Source organism: Lampris incognitus, chromosome 2, assembly GCF_029633865.1.
Source record: "Lampris incognitus isolate fLamInc1 chromosome 2, fLamInc1.hap2, whole genome shotgun sequence".
NCBI classification, from domain to species: domain Eukaryota; kingdom Metazoa; phylum Chordata; class Actinopteri; order Lampriformes; family Lampridae; genus Lampris; species Lampris incognitus.
Window position 1 is genome coordinate 48,342,358 of NC_079212.1, and position 18,726 is coordinate 48,361,083.

An 18,726-nucleotide genomic window follows, 5' to 3' on the forward strand; every position below is an offset into this window, starting at 1 on the left:
AAGTGAAGGGGGCGTGACTTGAAGTGAAATGGGGACACAACTTGAAGTGAAAGTGGGCGTAACTTGAAGTGAAACGGGGCGTATCTTGAAGTGACAGGGGGCGTAAGTAGAAATGAATGGGGGCGTAACTTGAAGTGGACGTAGCTTGTAGTCTTGCAGGCTGCAGATGGATGTTGCTCCATACGCCCATTTCACGCCGCGGCCATCTTGGATTTTTTAAAAACCAAGTGGTGGGAACTTAGCCACGGCCCCTTCTTACTCAATCGGAAATCAATGCAGCCGGGGCAGAGACCGAAGAGGACTGTGCAGACACAGGCCATGATGAGAGGAATTGAGTTGGAGCCCGTTGCAGCTATACAGTATGAGGAAGTAACTGGACACTCGGTCTCCACTTGCGGTTTCGCCATCAACCCCAGCGCCCCACCTAACCGAAAGGTGGTGGATGACTCCGGTCAGCTTCAGGGACTGCTGGAAATCAAGTGTCCTCCTGATGTGGACAGCTTTGTGGAGTGCAAGTACCTTTCTCTAAGACCAGATAGATTTTGCTCTCAAACACAGCCATGGCTACTACATCAGATGATGGGACAAATGGGAATCACAGGGATGATGTGGTGTGACTTTTATGTGAAGTGCCGAGATGACTACCACCTGGAGCGAAGCTACTTTGATGCGGAGGAATGGGAGAATTTGAAAACTAAGCTGGATCTTTTCTTCTTCGAGTACTTTCTGCCTCTCCTCTGCCAGTGAGGAGAGACACACACACACGGGGCTGTATTCAAAGAAGCTGTTTAATCACAATAAAATAAAAAATAAGCTACATTTCATTTTTATACTGTACATTCAATATTTATACATTAGATTGTCCCATCTACAATATTTTCATTCTTTGTACTTTAACTTTAACAAAACTGTTGGTTCATTTTAAACTAAAATATGTTGGGTCAACTGTCATTCTGTTGTAGCAATAAACTGGAACTGGCTACCAACTCAAATCATCAATTGTTTACTAAACTAAGATAGTGATTGCTCATCTCAAGGTGTGGGCTAAAAATGGGACTGTACTGAAATGAAGTTAAATATGTTTCAATCTATCTAAGGTTTGTGTGCACTATTTTCTTGTCAGCTGAATTTAACAAAGGTTTAAAACAGTGGTCCCTGAACATTTGTTAGGAGAGCACACACAGTCCACAGTTGGTTGACTGTTCCACTTAGTGAAAGGGGTATGACTCCATCAAAAATGTGGTACTCCTTTAAGCGTCTTATTGACCGTTCGACATGTATTCTCAAGCCAGCAGTACTCTGTGTCTGTGAGCTCATCACAGCTAAACTGTCCACTTGGGCCTAAAAATGCAGGGATGACAAGTTTTACATCTATTTCATCGAGCAGGTCTTTGATAAGGAAGCCCTTATCGGCCATGACCTCATCACCTGACTCTAAGAGGTCCAGAACACCTGACCTCTTAGTTATCTCCTTATGAGGAATACATCCTGTGTATAGATTACTTACCAGGCTAACTGACCCTGAGGGACTGATCCCAATTAGGGATTTCAGTGTAGTGTTACTTTTATAATGGGAGTATGTCATGGTGTTCAAAACCTTCCAACTAGCTGTCTCGATGCGGATCTCTGTGCAGTCTAGTATCACTGTTGTGTTTGGGTAGAATTCTCTGAATACTGGTGGCATTAGCTCGTCTACTGCTGCTCTGCTAGGCCATATTGGGAGGGTCCCTAACATAAAGAGCAAATAGTTGGCCCACGTCATACAGTTCCTGCTGACTGTGGCCGGCGACACATTGAATCGTACAGATAAATCTAGAGCAAAACAGCCCTGCCTCACACGGCACAAGAACAGGAAAAACTGATCAATCAGCGATAAATGCTCTGCATGGAAGCCAGACACAGAAATGTGTTCGAGGTTATGGCTGTTCCTTTGCATGAGTCCATCGCACCATGGACTCTGCAGAAGGCTGTACAGCTAGGAAGAGTGCTTTGAGGGTGTGGTAATCCTTAAAACCAGTGTAAACCCTGATCAGATTGGGCGCACACTGGAAGCGTTCTAGACCAAAACGCTCACTTTTCAGCTTTTTATTTTAGTCCTCCAGGAAAGCAATGCGTTTCTTTACTGCGTCAAGCTGGTCTTCCACAGAAAGGGGCTTCACGTCGTAGTCATGATCAGGTAGAGTTGCCCAAACCTCACTGGACACATGAGGATATGTCATACATGTGGGAAGCAATATAAATCCACACATTTTCCTGTTATCAAGATGATGTGTCAGAACAGAGCTATCCACTATTGAAAGATTTGTGAATATATATATATATATATATATATATATATATATATATATACATATTATACAATGCAGTAATCTACATGTTTGAAAAATTGTATTGTACTGTCAGTACAATACAACTGCTGGTACACAGCAGTACGACATGTCGCTTCCAGCAGTGTTTTCAATGAAGTAAGAAGGGGGCGTGGCTAAATTCCCACCGCTTGGTTTTTTTTTTAATCCAAGATGGCCGCGGCGTGAAATGGGCGTATAGAGAAACCCTTCTTGCAGCGCCTGCAGTTCTAAAAAAAAATACCTTATCATGTCTATCAGAATGTGTATCAGAGCAATCCGGCGAAACAGACTGAAATCGCCCCACGGTGGCGGTACTCCACGGAACACGACTTGACACACCATTGCAAAAGCTCAACAATGGCTTTACTTTCTTAGGCAGCTTATAAAATACCGGCTCAAACATCAACTTCTCGTTCTGTTTTACTCAGCCGTTATGGAGTCCATCATAACATCTTCTATCACAGTATTACAGTATGCTACGGCAGCATGGACAGTCAACAAGGCATCCAAAATCACAGGCAACCCACTCCCCTCAGCTGAATCTCTACATGCTAACCGAACTGTAAGGCGAGCAAAGAAGATCATCTCTGACCCCTCACATCCTGCTCATCACCTCTTCCAGCTCCTTCCCTCAGGGAGGCGCTAAAGGTCACTGTCCACTAAGACTAAACGCTTCACACACAGTTTTCCCCCTCCTCCCTATAGTCCCCTCCTCACACAGCACTGGCATGCATACCGAAATTCACCTCATTGTTATGCGTGAATGTTTGTTTCTGTTGTTGTGTAACTGTATTGTTGGTGATGATATGTGGAGCGTCTGTTGTTGTCCCTGTATGAACTGTGCTGCAGAGTTGTACTGAACGTGTACCAAAAACAGATTCCACCGGCCTTGGTCGTGTGGCGAATAAAACAATCTCATGTAATCTAATCTCATGTAATCTAATCTAATGTAATGGAATGTAATCTAATCTAGAACTATGATATTCAGGCGCAGGGTAATCTGTCTAGAACAGTCACAGCTAGCGTAACGCTGTGGCAGAATGTGACAGAGAAACTCTTTCCCTTTCCCCTTCGAGGTGCGCTGCCCCATCACCCTAAGGAACAAACCAGCCACGCCACCCACTCTCTGAAGGCGCCGGTAATTTTCACTCTAGTTGCGTCTGGCTATTAGCGCTGGCGTTTGTGAATTGGCCTTTTTTTTTTTTTTTGCAATGAGGCTCATTTGATAGGGACTGATTTTGCACCAAACGTAGGCATATCATCTAATTAAAATACATGCAAATAGCACCGCAGCACTGAGAAGCAATTTGCTGGGCAGCGCAGCGAGTGGTGCATTTCACCCTTTACGGGGGGCTTTCGGAATTACACGTTTTGTTTTGTTTTTTGTGTCTTGTTTGTGCAGGTTTAGCGGCTGCAAAAGCCACACAATCCTTTTGTGAATTCGCCAGTGAGTGTTTAGTCAGAGTGATCATTATTTGGTATGCTGCATCTGTGCGTTCTCCCTCGTGCCTCGCGGCACGCGGCCCACCAATCGTATAACTTTCAGTGATGTTGAGGATCCCCTGATCCAGCGGCCCAATCATGTCAAACATGATCAGTCAGTCAGTCAGTCAGTCAGTCAGTCAGTCAGGGACATTTGCATTTGTAGGGCTGGCCCAAACTTACATGGGGGAAACTGGAGGGAGGCCAGGGGGCAGATTCCTCTTACCCATCACGTAGATCTTGTTTCCCCGGAGGAAGGGCGTCGCTCCATAACGCGGCGTCGGCATGGAGGTGAGAGGCTGCCACTGGTCCATCTCTGCCTCGTAGACCCTCACCAAGGCCTGGGGGGTGGTGTCCGTCCCCATGCCCCCCAGTGCATACACCTTCCCATCTAGAAAGAAAGGAAACAAAGAGAGAAAGGTGTGCCCATCATTTCATCGTGCAGCATTTCAACAAAAGGGGGGCCGTTAGGGCATCGGCAGAGATGTGTTGCCTCCAACTCTCCAAACAGTCACAGCGATGCATCAAAACGTCTTTTCCACCCTCCCTTCTCCCGTCCGGCTATCTCTCTCATCTGCTGAACATCCAAGCCATCTGGAATATCAATAAAAAAATCATAAAATACCCCCTCCCCTGGAGTCCAGAAACTTCCAGATGACTCACGGTGGCATGCCCAAGCATGCATCCCAACACCCTCGGGTGCGGCAGAGTCATTATCATAATACAGAGGAGCCGGGGGGGGGTAATGCTGAGCCGAGCAAGAGTGTAAAACCAACACGGCTATCACTGCTGACAAAACTGCAGGATTAAAAGAAAAAAAAGAAAAGCGGAGGGCTGAGAGGGAGAAAGACATATAGAGGGCAATGACCCCACAAGCAGAAATGGAAGAAAACAGGAAGCTGGAGAGAAGATGTGAGTCGTGGGCAGGAGAGGGCACTTCAGGGACACGAAAGGAACCAGGAGAAGAATAGAGAGAAGTAGAAGAGAAGAGAAAGAAGAAACGGGTGGAGAGGAGACAAATGGGGCAGAGGAGAGGGCGCTGCTGAGGGTTAATAGCCTTTTAGCGCTCTAAAAGTTGTGATGACTTTGACCTGACGGAGCAAGCGAGAGGGAGAGAATAAGAAGAAACTGAAAGGCTGGGAGGGAGATGGAGAAACGAAAGAGGGAAGATGAGGGGTCATGGGTACCCGGACAGATGGCAGGGCCGCAGAGGTGTGATTTAAACTGTGAAGAATAAAGCAATGATAAATCCGTCACTCTGGCTGCGGGGCCACGTAAGTGCAGCCACCATGAGGCTCATCAGCCACGACTGAGCTGATCCAGTTCCACTGGCCTCCGTAAAGGTCTTAACCAAACTACATTTATTAGATCATGGCGGCCTGTCCAGGGTGTCTCCCTGCCTGCCCCCCAGTGACTGCTGGGATAGGCTCCAGCATCCCCGCGACCCCGAGAGCAGGATAAGGGGTTTGGATAATGGATGACTGGATGGAAGTACTACTACAACTACATTACTACTACTACTACTACCCCCGGGTAGATGACGCTCGTTGGCCTGCCCGGTAGTTCATCAAGAAGAAGGCAAACTCTGATTAAAACCTCCACTGCCTTGTGGGTATGCTCATCTACAGGAAAGGCATCGGGAAGAAACCCTGAGGAAAAATCTGCATCCGTCTCCATTGCCAGTCGTCTTGCTAGTCTTGCCACTGGTAGTAGGTGGTCTCGGGCGAGAGAGTGGGGCTGATGATGCGCAACTCTTCCTCACTTTAATCACTGCGCAAGTCATCAGTCATCCATCACAGGATGGCTAGATGGTCCTCGTTGCTGCAACGGACGAATAACAATGAATAACATAACAACAACAACAACAACAACAACAACAACAACTACCACTACTACTACTAATATTACAACTTTTGGCTGCTCCGGTTAGGGGGCGCCACAGCAGATCATCCATTTCCATCTCTTCCTGTCCTCTGCATCTTCCTCTGTCACACCAGCCACCTGCATGTCCTCCCTCACCACATCCATAAACCTCCTCTTTGGCCTTCCTCATCTCCTCTTCCCTGGCAGCTCCATATTTAGCATCCTTCTCCCAATATACCCAGCATCTCTCCTCCACACATGTCCAAACCATCTCCATCTTGTCTCTCTTGCTTTGTCTCCAAACTGTCCAACCTGAGCTGTCCCTCTAATATACTGATTCCTAATCCTGTCCTTCTTCATCACTCCCAATGAAAATCTTATCATCTTCAACTCTGCCACCTCCAGCTCCACCTCCTGTCTTTTCATCAGTGCCACTGTCTCCAAACCATATAACATAGCTGGTCTCACTACCATCTTGTAAACCTTCCCTTTATCTCTTGCTGGTGCCCTTCTGTCACAAATCACTCCTGATACTCTTCTCCACCCACTCCACTTATTAGATCATAAGTAAAACACTGTAAATGGTCGTTTGCAAGGGTTAGCATGCTGCCACGTCCTGCTATAATGTGTAATGTCATTCTTTATATATTCAACCTTGTTGCCGGAGAGTAATTGGATAAGCTAATAATATAATGCTTGTACATAGGGTCATATTCACTTGTCTTACTTGCAATGACGTGCTTTACAGAAAACATAAGACACAAACATAAAAAAGTAAGTTTTTGCCTCAAGTAAAGGAGTTCAAGTGTCTCGGGGTCTTGTTCATGAGTGAGGGTAGGATGGAGCGGGAGATTGACAGGCAGATTGGTGCAGCATCAGCAGCAATGCGGATGTTGTACCGGACCGTTGTGGTGAAGAGGGAGCTGAGCCAGAAGGCAAAGCTCTAAATTTACCAGTCAATCTTTGTTCCAACCGTCACCTATGGTCTTGAGTTTTGGGTAGTGACCGAAAGGGTGAGATTGTGGATACAAGCAGCTGAAATGAGTTTGCTCCGTAGGGTGTCTGGGCTCAGCCTTAGAGATAGGGTGAGGAGCTCGGACATCCGGAGGGAGCTCGGAGTAGAGCTGCTGCTCCTTCATGTCGAAAGGAGCCAGTTGAGGTGGTTCGGGCATCTGATTAGGATGCCTCCTGGGCGCCTTCCTTTGGAGGTTTACCGGGCACGTCCAACTGGGAGGAGACCCCGGGGTAGACCCAGAACTTGCTGGAGGGACTACATGTCCAATCTGGCCTGGGAACGCCTTGGGATCCCCCAGGAGGAGCTGGAGGGTGTTGCTGGGGAGAGGGATATCTGGAGTGCCCTACTTAGCTTGCTGCCACCGCGACCCGACCCCGGACAAGTGGCTGAAGATGAGATGAGATGAGATGAGATGAGATGAGATGAGATGAGATGAGACGAGACGAGACGAGACGAGACGAGATGAGACGAGACAAGATGAGAAAAAAAGTAAGATTTCCTTTTACAGTCCAAATAACTGCATGCTCGCTGAACTGGAAGTTCCAAGTCGTCTACTGCTGTGAATGGAGTGAGTGATTGTGTATTTGGGTCCTGTGATGGAGTGGAGGCTTGTCCAGGTCAAGTTAAGTCAATTTTATTTGCATAGCCCAATATCACAAATTACAAATTTGCCTCAAGGGGCTTTACAGCAATACATCAGAGACAAAAAATGGCCAGCTCGTGACATGTTAATTTTGTAGTGATTAACTCGAGTTCTTCCACAAGGAAATACCACTTAACGAGGTGCAGAAAGAAACCCACAAACTGCAATATTTTTATATAACAAGAAATAAAGCACAATCGGGGCGTCACAATGGTGCAGTGGTTGGTGCAGTCGCCTCACAGCAAGAAGGTCCTGGGTTCGAGCCCCGGGGTAGTACAACCTTGGGGGTCAACCCGGGTCATCTTCTGTGTGGAGTTTGCATGTTCTCCCCGTGGCTGCGTGGGTTTCCTCCGGGGGCTCCGGTTTCCTCCCACAGTCCACAGACATGTAGGTCAGGTGAATCAGCCGTACTAAATTGTCCCTCTTTGTGTGTGTCAGCCCTGTGATGGCCTGGCGGCCTGTCCAGGGTGTCTCCCCGCCTGCTGCCCAATGACTGCAGGATAGGCGGTTTGGATACTGGATGGATGGAAAGCACAACTGACTTGCATAAGTGCTGTTTTTCATGACCGCTCTAGCACCTTTTCCCACTGACAACATGAGTCTATAAAGCATCGGCGCTGCAGAACAGGACAGCGCCCTCGGCATCTCAGAGTGCATCACGTCAGACGGGCCTTGACCCGCGGCAAGATGCTGCAGGTTTGGAGAGTTTATAGTTAATATAAGAGTTGCACAGTCATGACACGTTACCTCGCCTCGTCTACGCAGTTCGCACTAGCTAGCGGGAGGGGCGAGTAAGTGAATGAGGTGTGTGTGTGTGTGTGTGAATTAATTAACTGTAAAGCGCTTTGAGCGGCTGCTGCAGCTAGAAAAGTGCTACTTGACTGATGGATTCAGGTGGACAGCAGCATCCTTTATATGTGTCAGCCGTCATTAAGTACGCGCCTGTCCATCTGAATTTCCATCACCAGCAAACACCGGTGCCAGTGGCCCTAAAGGACAAAACAGTTCATTCACAAAAATATATGGTGGACTGGCGGCCTGTCCAGGGTGTCTCCCCACGTGCCGCCCAATGACTGCTGGGATAGGCTCCAGCATCCCCGCGACCCTGGGAGCAGGGTAAGCGGTTTGGATGGATGGATGGATGGATGCATGGATGTAGATGTGTGCCTGTACATGTGTATGTAACAGAATGAGTAAATACACGGCATGTGGACAGGTTAAATTAAAAAAAAGGAACATTGAGAAGGTCCACAAGATTAGTTTGAATGAACTGAGTTTTTTCAGTCCGTGGCTCATTATGATCTGTTCAGTGTGTAGCATATGTCTGAGAGCCCATGTCCCTGCAGGTGCTTGTGTGCCCATCTCTCTTGGAGACTGCATGGCAACCGCCCTCTAACTGTTATCAAGCACAGGTGCCGGGGGGGGGGTCTTTTTGGCAGGTCATTGATTAGCTTAACCAATGAGCCACTAACTGAAGCTATTATCATTATTATTATTATCCAAACCACTTCTCCTGCTCTCGGGGTCACAGGGATGCAGGAGCCTATATCAGCAGTCACTGGGCGGCAGGCGGGGAGACACCCTGGACAGGCCGCCAGTCCATCACAGGGCTGACGCGCACACACGCACACACGCACACACGCACACACGCACACACACCTAGGGACAATTTAGTATGGCCGATCCACCTGACCTACACGTCTTTGGACTGTGGCAGGAAACCGGAGCCCCCGGAGGAAACCCACGCAGACACGGGGAGAACATGCAAACTCCACACAGCGGACGACCTGGGACGACCCCCAAAGTTGGACTACCCCGGGGCTCGTACCCATGACCTTCTTGCTGTGAGGCGACCGCGCTAACCACTGCGCCACCGTGCCGCCAACAGAACTAAGTAACTAACCGAGTAACTAAGTAACTGAAGCTATGTGGTTTAAAAAAGCATAAGCTGCTCAGACAAAGGGAATGAGGTGACTTGTCGTCCACACATCCAGAACTGTTTGGTAGACTGACGTATTCAGTTCCCACCAATAAACGAGGAGACGTGTGAATGTGTGGGGGATGGAAATGGGATAACGGTGCTTGAAGATGTAACGGTGAGCTCTAAATATGCGATGTGTTACAGTTCAACTGCTGTCACCGCTCTGCCTTTTATTCTCTGTCTCTCTCCATCTTCCCATTTCTCTCGCCGGTATCTCCAGCCATCCCCTTTCTCTCGGTTTCCTTTGTTCCTGCCTCCTTTGTTCATTCCATTTCCATTATGCAATTACAATTTTCTACCCCTTTTCCTACCGTTCAGTATAACTGCCCGCTTTATCTCACCCTCATTGCCCTCTCTTTCCTGTCGTTGCATCCTTTTACCCCCCCCCCCATCTTTTTTCCCATCGACCCAGGTGAATCCTCCTGCACAGCATTCAGCCTGGTTCCGGGCTCGACAGCGTCTCGTTTGAAGTTTGGATATTGTAATATTTTGCAATGATGTTGCTGGAGAAAGAGAGAGAGAGGCAGCGCGAGACAGAGGAAGATACACAGACAGACAGGTGTCCGGGTGGCGTAGTGCTCTATTCCATTGCCTACCAACACGGGGATCGCCGGTTCGAATCCCAGTGTTACCTCCGGTTTGGTCGGGCGTCCCTACAGACATAATTGGCCGTGTTTGTGGGTGGGAAGCTGGATGTGGATATGTGTCCTGGTTGCTGCACTAGCGCCTCCTCTGGTCTGTCGATAGGGGTGCCTGTTTGGGTGGAGGGAATAGCATGATCCTCCCTGCCCATACAGAGTTTATTGTGCCCCACCAGGCTTTCCGTGCCAGAGATCCCCCCCCCTCCACTGAGGAGGGCTTTATCATTGGGGGAGGACAGAAGGCAAGTGGCAGATTACAAGGAAAGAGAAAAGGAGCGACAGTAAATGGAGAGGTTATTATTCACTACATGTAGAGGTTGACCACAGAGTGAACGTTGAGTTTTACTGAAGTTTTATAATTATTACGAGTAAAGCTACAGGTAAGAGAGGTTACAGTACACTGGCCTGACTGATGGGGGAGACTTCATTTCAGTTCCGCTTTAATAAAACTGCAACGCGAGCGGGAAAGACGAGCAGACAGACAGGCACGAAGAAAGACAGCACACACGTGTCTATTGAAAGAGACACAATCAGCATGCCAACAGAAAGACAGACAGATCAGCTGAAACAGGAAGTATTCGGGACATATGGATTCAGGACTTATAGATACCGAGAAGGCTCGATCTCTTTCTCTCCATCTTGCTTTTTCTTCTTTCAGATATATATCATATGTGTGTGCATGACACTTTCTTTTTTCCTTTCTCTCGTTCTTTCTTTCTTTTTCTTTCTTTCTTTCCTTCTTTCTTTCTTTCTTTCTTTCTTTCTTTCTCCTTCTTTCTTTCTCTCTTTCTTTCCGTTTCTTTCTTTCTTTTTTGGGGATTGTTAAAAGGTGCTTATTGAGTGTTTGTACGTTGACAAGTATTGTTTATGTTTAGAAAGATTTCAAGTCTGTTTTTTGTTAAATTGTTTTGTTACATAAAGACTTGCTTTAAAATTCAACTGTTTCTTTCTTCTTTTTCTGTCTTTCTTTTTCTCTTTGTTTGTTTCTCCCTTTCTTTTTCTTTTTCTCCCTCCCTCTCCCCAGGGTGCATTGTGTACGTAGCAGTGTACGTGTTTGACCAGCAACTGAAGCTGCTTTCCCCTGGAGCCACATGAAGACCCAAGTCAACACGGGGTCAGGTGCATGAGGGAGCATGGGAAACACACACATACACATGATGTGGAGGGACCGGATCACAACCAGAAGCTGGTCCCGCAGTCAGAACACACACACACACACACACACACACACACACACACACACACACACACACACACACACACACACACACACACACACACACACACACACACACGGACAAGGTGTCAATATACTGCCATAGAGAGGCAGGTGGTCGATCAATAGTCCTATCAAAACCTCTATTTGAAGACAGCCTTGAGAAACGAGCGGATGAAAGCATTTCGGCTTATATTGGACAATCTCGCAGAATTGAATGGCTCACCATGAGGCTGGCTAACCCGAGGAGCAGCTCGCCCTCTCTTTCTTTATAGGCATGGATGCATGGTGAAGCACGCTGATCAGTCTGTCTCCACCCACCACACTCTGAAAAATACAATGAGTGGTATGGGGAGTGAAAAGATGACTGTTTCAGCGTTTGAAGGGCTCACCTCAGATTCCCTGTCCTCCATAGATTCCCTGTCCTCCAGAGATTCCCTGTCCTCCAGACTCCCTGTCCTCCAGAGATTCCCTGTCCTCCAGACTCCTTCTTCTCCAGATCCCCTCTCCTCAAGGATCCCTCTCCTCCAGATTCCCTCTTCTCCAGATTCCCTCTCCTCAAGGTTCCCTCTCCTCCAGATTCCCTGATTCTCTCCCACGTGGTATGGAAACCGGGGACTGAGGAAGTCAAAAGGTCCGGGCTGTTGTTAAGCCTTCAAGGGCCCTGAGCTTTACAGTCTGGAGACTCGTCCGAGCACTATCATGTGTGGATTATAGTTTGGGCAAAGTGCTGACTTGTTGACTGTCCAATCATGAACTTACTGATTTGTCTTCAGTTTATATCCCCCATTGCAGCCCCTCTGGCAGCAGCCTTGTCCCGGTGTACACTATAGCTTGGTGAAAGACCAGAGATCAACTGTTCTGCCTCTTTCGCCGTTTCCCAAGCAATTGTAAAAAGGGCTGATATCTCTTTTTTCTCTTGGTAGGCACATACATATAATGCTAAGCACCATATATCTCTATGTAAGACCAGAAGCAACTCATTACTTAGTACTGCTGTGCCCGACCCTTACTCATCGACAAAAAACACTCAGAAATAGGACTTTCTGCAGGGGGACGGAGGTGTGTGTGTGAGTAGCAGACATGAAAGGTGAAGTGGTTGCTTGGGATCAGACCGTCTCTCTGATCAGTAAATGAGGAGTCTATGGACACGTGGACACAGAAGCATTCAGCCCTGCACACCTCTGCCAGAGTTCAGCCAGCAGGGGCACCAAACTGGTACACTGCTGAGATGACCATAGTTCTCAACAGGACCATGGTCTTCGCTAACACGAAGCCATAAATTTAATCTTTTCTCATCTATATATGTAGACACTCTACACAGCAGGAACTGTGTTGGAGGTTTTGAAATAATTCAGACATTTCACTGTGCATAAGACACATAAACTATGTCTCATCTCATCTCATCATGAGCCGCTTCTACGGGGTCGGGTCACGGTGGCAGCAAGTTAAGTAGGGCACTCCAGATGTCCCTCTCCCCAGCAACACCTTCCAGCTCCTCCTGGGGGATCCCAAGGCGTTCCCAGGCCAGATTGAACATGAAGTCCCTCCAGCGAGTTCTGGGTATATCCCAGGGTCTCCTCCCAGTTGGATGTGCCTGGAAAACTGCCAAAGGAAGATGCCCAGGAGGCATCCTAATCAGATGCCCGAACCACCTCAACTGGCTCCTTTCGACATGAAGGAGCAGTGGCTCTACTCTGAGCTCCTCACCCTATCTCTTAGGCTGAGCCCAGACACCCTACGTAGGAAACTCATTTCAGCCTCTTGTATCCGCGACCTCACCCGTTTGGTCACTACCCAAAGCTCATGACCATAGGTGAGGGTTGGAACGAAGACTGACTGGTAAATTGGGAGCGTTGCCTTCCGGCTCAGCTCCCTCTTCACCACAATGGTCTAGTACAACGTCCACATTACTGCTGATGTTGTAAACTACATCAAAGTTCAAAAATGTGTCATAGAGGGTTAATTTCTCTTTAAAATCGTCCTAGAAAAAATTAAGGTTTACACACTGTGACACACTCTCAGACACACTAATGTGCTGAAAAAACACATCGTTGTGTTGTGTTCAGACAAACACAGAGGAAGTCAGAGAAAATGGGACACCGTTGATATCCCAGAGGAGCATTATGGATAAGTATATACTGGCAATGAACTGACTGAGGACAGACAAAATGTGTCACAGGGTGGAAAGAAACCAAAGAGATGGCACAGTAAATAAAATGGAAAAAATAGATAATGAAATATAACAAGCGACCGTGACCATACCAAGATATTTTTTGTTCCACACTATTTTAGGGCAATTTTAAATAAAATAATGTTGTCCAAAAACTTTTACTGTCTAATATATTGTGTTGACAACACAACAGCTATGTTCAGCTGTCAGGTTTTATATACAGTGCATCTGGAAAGTATTCACACCCCTTCACTTTCCCCACATTTTATTATGTTACAGCCTTATTCCAAAATGGATTAATTCTTTTTTTTCCCTCATCAATCTACACACAATACCCCATAATGACAAAGTGAAAAAGGTTTTGTAGAAATTTTTGCAAATTTATTAAAAATAAAAAACTGAAATATTGCATGTACGTAAGTATTCACACCCTTTGCTATGACACCCAAAATTGAGCTCAAGTTCATCCTGTTTCCACTGATCATCCTTGAGATGTTTCTACATCTTGATTGGGGTTCACCTGTAGTCAATTCAATTGATTGGACATGATTTGGAAAGGCACACACCTGTCTATATAAGGTCCCACTGTTGACAGTGCATTTCAGAGCAGAAACCAAGCCAGGAAGTCAAAGGAATTGTCTGTGGACCTCCGAGACAGGATTGTATCGAGGCACAGATCTGGGGAAGGGTACAAAAAAATGTCTACAGCTTTGAAGATCCTGAAGACCACAGTGGTCTCCATCATTCGTACATGGAAGAAGTTTGGATCCACCAGGACTCTTCCTCGAGCTGGCCGCCCAGCCAAACTGAGCAATCGGGGGAGAAGGGCCTTGGTCAGGAAGGTGACCAAGAACCCGATGGCCACTCTGACAGAGCTCCGGCGTTCCTCTGTGGAGATGGGAGAACCTTCCAGAAGGACAACCATCTCTGCAGCACTCCATCAATCAGGCCTTTATGGTAGAGTGGCCAGACGGAAGCCTCTGCTCAGTAAAAGGCACATGACAGCCCGCTTGGAGTTTGCCAGAAAGCACCTAAAGGACTCTCAGACCATGAGAAACAACATTCTCTGGTCTGATGAAACCAAGATTTAACTCTTTGGCCTGAATGCCAAACGTCACGTCTGGAGGAAACCAGGCACCTCTCATCACCTTGCTAATACCATCCCTACAGTGAAGCATGGTGGTGGCAGCATCATGCTGTGGGGATGTTCTTCAGCGGCAGGAACTGGGAGACTAGTCAGGATCGAGGGAAAGATGAATGGAGCAAAGTACAGAGAGATCCTTGATGAAAACCTGCTCCAGAGCGTTCAGGACCTCAGACTGGGGCGACGGCTTACCTTTCAACACGACAACGACCCTAAGCACACAGCCAAGACAACGAAGGAGTGGCTTCGGGACAAGTCTGTGAATGTCCTTGAGTGGCCCAGCCAGAGCCCAGACTTGAACCCCATTGAACATCTCTGGAAAGCCCTGAAAATAGCTGTGCAGCGACGCTCCCCATCTAACCTTACAGAGCTCGAGAGGATCTGCAGAGAAGAATGGGAGAAATACCCCAAATATAGGTGTGCCAAGCTTGTAGCTTCATACCCAAGAAGACTTGAGGATGTAATCGCTGCCAAGGGTGCCTCAACCAAGTACTGAGTAAAGGGTGTGAATACTTATGTACGTGCAATATTTCAGTTTTTATTTTTAATAAATTTGCAAAAAATTCTACAAAACCTTTTTCACTTTGTCATTATGGGGTATTGTATGTAGATCGATGAGAGAAAAAAAGGAATTTAATCCATTTTGGAATAAGGCTGTAACAAAACAAAATGTGGGGAAAGTGAAGGGGTGTGAATACTTTCCGGATGCACTGTAGATGTGAATAAGAGAACTGGTTCTGACAGAGTTGTTTTTTCTAAATTATTATTATCTATAACTGTTTCTTATATATAAAGTATATATTACATTATACGTAATATATATATATATATATATATATATATATATATATATATATATATATATATATATATATATATATACACTACCGTTCAAAAGTTTGGGATCACCCCAACAATTTTGTGTTTTCCATGAAAAGTCACACTTATTCACCACCATATGTTGTGAAATGAATAGAAAATAGAGTCAAGACATTGACAAGGTTAGAAATAATGATTTGTATTTGAAATAAGATTTTTTTTACATCAAACTTTGCTTTCGTCAAAGAATCCTCCATTTGCAGCAATTACAGCATTGCAGACCTTTGGCATTCTAGCTGTTAATTTGTTGAGGTAATCTGGAGAAATTGCACCCCACGCTTCCAGAAGCAGCTCCCACAAGTTGGATTGGTTGGATGGGCACTTCTTTGAGCAGATTGAGTTTCTGGAGCATCACATTTGTGGGGTCAATTAAACGCTCAAAATGGCCAGAAAAAGAGAACTTTCATCTGAAACTCGACAGTCTATTCTTGTTCTTAGAAATGAAGGCTATTCCATGCGAGAAATTGCTAAGAAATTGAAGATTTCCTACACCGGTGTGTACTACTCCCTTCAGAGGACAGCACAAACAGGCTCTAACCAGAGTAGAAAAAGAAGTGGGAGGCCGTGTTGCACAACTGAGCAAGAAGATAAGTACATTAGAGTCTCTAGTTTGAGAAACAGACGCCTCACAGGTCCCCAACTGGCATCTTCATTAAATAGTACCTGTTAGAGCCTGTTTGTGCTGTCCTCTGAAGGGAGTAGTACACACCGGTGTAGGAAATCTTCAATTTCTTAGCAATTTCTCGCATGGAATAGCCTTCATTTCTAAGAACAAGAATAGACTGTCGAGTTTCAGATGAAAGTTCTCTTTTTCTGGCCATTTTGAGCGTTTAATTGACCCCACAAATGTGATGCTCCAGAAACTCAATCTGCTCAAAGAAGTGCCCATCCAACCAATCCAACTTGTGGGAGCTGCTTCTGGAAGCGTGGGGTGCAATTTCTCCAGATTACCTCAACAAATTAACAGCTAGAATGCCAAAGGTCTGCAATGCTGTAATTGCTGCAAATGGAGGATTCTTTGACGAAAGCAAAGTTTGATGTAAAAAAAATCTTATTTCAAATACAAATCATTATTTCTAACCTTGTCAATGTCTTGACTCTATTTTCTATTCATTTCACAACATATGGTGGTGAATAAGTGTGACTTTTCATGGAAAACACGAAATTGTTTGGGTGATCCCAAACTTTTGAACGGTAGTGTATATATATATATATATATATATATATATATATATATATATATATATATATATATATATATATATAAATTATAACTTCTTCTTTCAGCTTGTTTCCTGTTTCCCAGGGGTCGCCACAACGGATTTGATAGTTTCCACTGGTACCCTGTGAGGGCACAGAACCGATGGTGGTCTTGTAAATACACATGATCTGGGAAAATTTTACATCGGCTGCCCTTCCTGACACAACTCACCATAATCCAGTGAGTCACATATATTCTTTATGAGACGGTACAAGCCTGTTTCATGTTTCACTGGATTATTTTGATACTTATTTGTTGAGCACTTTCCCCTACCGTTGAGTATCAGGGGAGGTTTCTATAAGACAAAAGGTGAAGCAGTGCTTCACCAAAAAACATAACACATCTTTTTTAGATGCCAACATTTCATTAGAATGACAATTTCCTCTGTGAATCAAACAAAAAGTGTCACTGTTATGGGTATTGTGCAACACAGCGCCCTTTTCAGGTGACACGGAGTGTTTTCCTTCACTAACCCAATGTAAGTGAATGTAAATCGAAAAAGTACCTTACACGTTGTTGATTGGACAGTTATGGTTTAGGATGCGTTTTAATGCCCACCCAATGAAGCAGTGCTTCACCCAGTCTTTCCTCGACCTGAAAATGATTGACACCCGTCTAACCAATCAGAGAACACCAGTTCAGCCTTTCCGATCCTTGACCTGTTCTCCAATCTTCATCATACCTTTTGGTATTCGAAGCGCGGTGAAAGATAAGATAAGAAAAAGAGATTAGCCTAAAATAAATTAGTGGTTACTATAGTAGTTTTTGGTGGTTCTTGTATATATATTGTAAATATTATAATAATTAAACTGTTCAGATCTTTATTGTTCAACTTTATTGTTCATCTTTATATTTGCATTTTTGATCTTGACCTTGTGTAGTAGCCCTGTACGGTAGGCTAACCTTAGCTGTTCTAACTAGCTGAGCTAGCTAGCTCCTGTCCTGTCTTTCGCAATTTTTGCAAAGAAGACTTATGATGGATGCAAACATCGTGGACCGGATCCTACGGGAATCTTTTCACACTTCCTCCTATGAGGAAAAACTAGGAGTAAAGGCACAGGGAAGACCGAAGCCCCCCATCAAGCTGGTGCAGAGCTCAGTAAGTGTGGGCTCAGTAATTTGAAGTTTCATGTGTCCTAGATATGACAAGGTGGAGTGGCTAACAGGGAGTGTGCTAACAAACCGCTTCTGGCCAGCAATCTCCATTCTAGTTCATCCCAAAGGTGTTTGATGGGGTTGAGGTCAAGTTCTTCCACACCAAACTCACCCAACCATGTCTTAATGGACCTTGCTTTGTGCACTGGGGCCCAGTCATGCGGGAACAGAAAAGGGCCCTCCCCAAACTTTTCCCACAAAGTTGGAAGCATAGAATTGTCCAAAATGTCTTGGCATGCTGAAGCATTAAGATTTCCCTTCACAGGAACTAAGGGGCCTAGCCCAACCCATGAAAAACAACTCCATACCATTATCCCTCCTCCACCAAACTTTACAGTTGGCACAATGCAGTCAGGTAGGTAACGTTCTCCTGGAATCCGCCAAACCCAGACTCATCCATCAGACTGCCAGACAGAGAAGCGTGATTCGTCACTCCACAGAACACGTTTCCACTGCTGCAGAGTCCAGTGGCAGCGTGCTTTATACCACTCCATCCGACATTTGGCATTGTGCTTGGTGATGTAAAGCTTGCATGCAGCTGCTCGGCCATGGAAACCCATTCCACGAAGCTCCTGGTGCACAGTTTTTGTGCTGATGTTAATGCCAGAGGAAGTTTGTAACTCTGCAGTTGTTGAGTCAACAGAGCATTGGCGACTTTTACGCACTATGTGCCTCAGCACTCGTTGACCCCATTGTGTGACTACGTGGTCTGCCACTTCGTGGCTGAGTTGCTGTTGCTCCTAATGCTTCCACGTTTTAATAATACCACTTACAGTTGACAGTGCAATATCTAGCAGGGAAGAAATTTCACAAACTGACTTATTGCAAAGGTGGCATCCTATGAGAGTACCACGCTTGAGTTCACTGAGCTCTTCAGAACGACCCATTCTTCCACAAATGTTTGTCAATGCAGACTGCATGGCTA

At 45.9% G+C, this 18,726-nt stretch overlaps 1 protein-coding gene across 1 annotated transcript in view; it reads right to left on the reverse strand.

Annotated features, from left to right (window-relative positions):
- Window positions 1–18,726, reverse strand: part of LOC130108096 (kelch domain-containing protein 8B-like) — a 323,003-nt gene that overhangs the window by 186,263 nt on the left and 118,014 nt on the right. Inside the window, exon 2 of the mRNA XM_056274941.1 lies at window positions 4,057–4,221. Within this exon, the coding sequence (XP_056130916.1) occupies window positions 4,057–4,221 (165 nt within the window). The remainder of the gene's footprint in view (window positions 1–4,056; window positions 4,222–18,726) is intronic.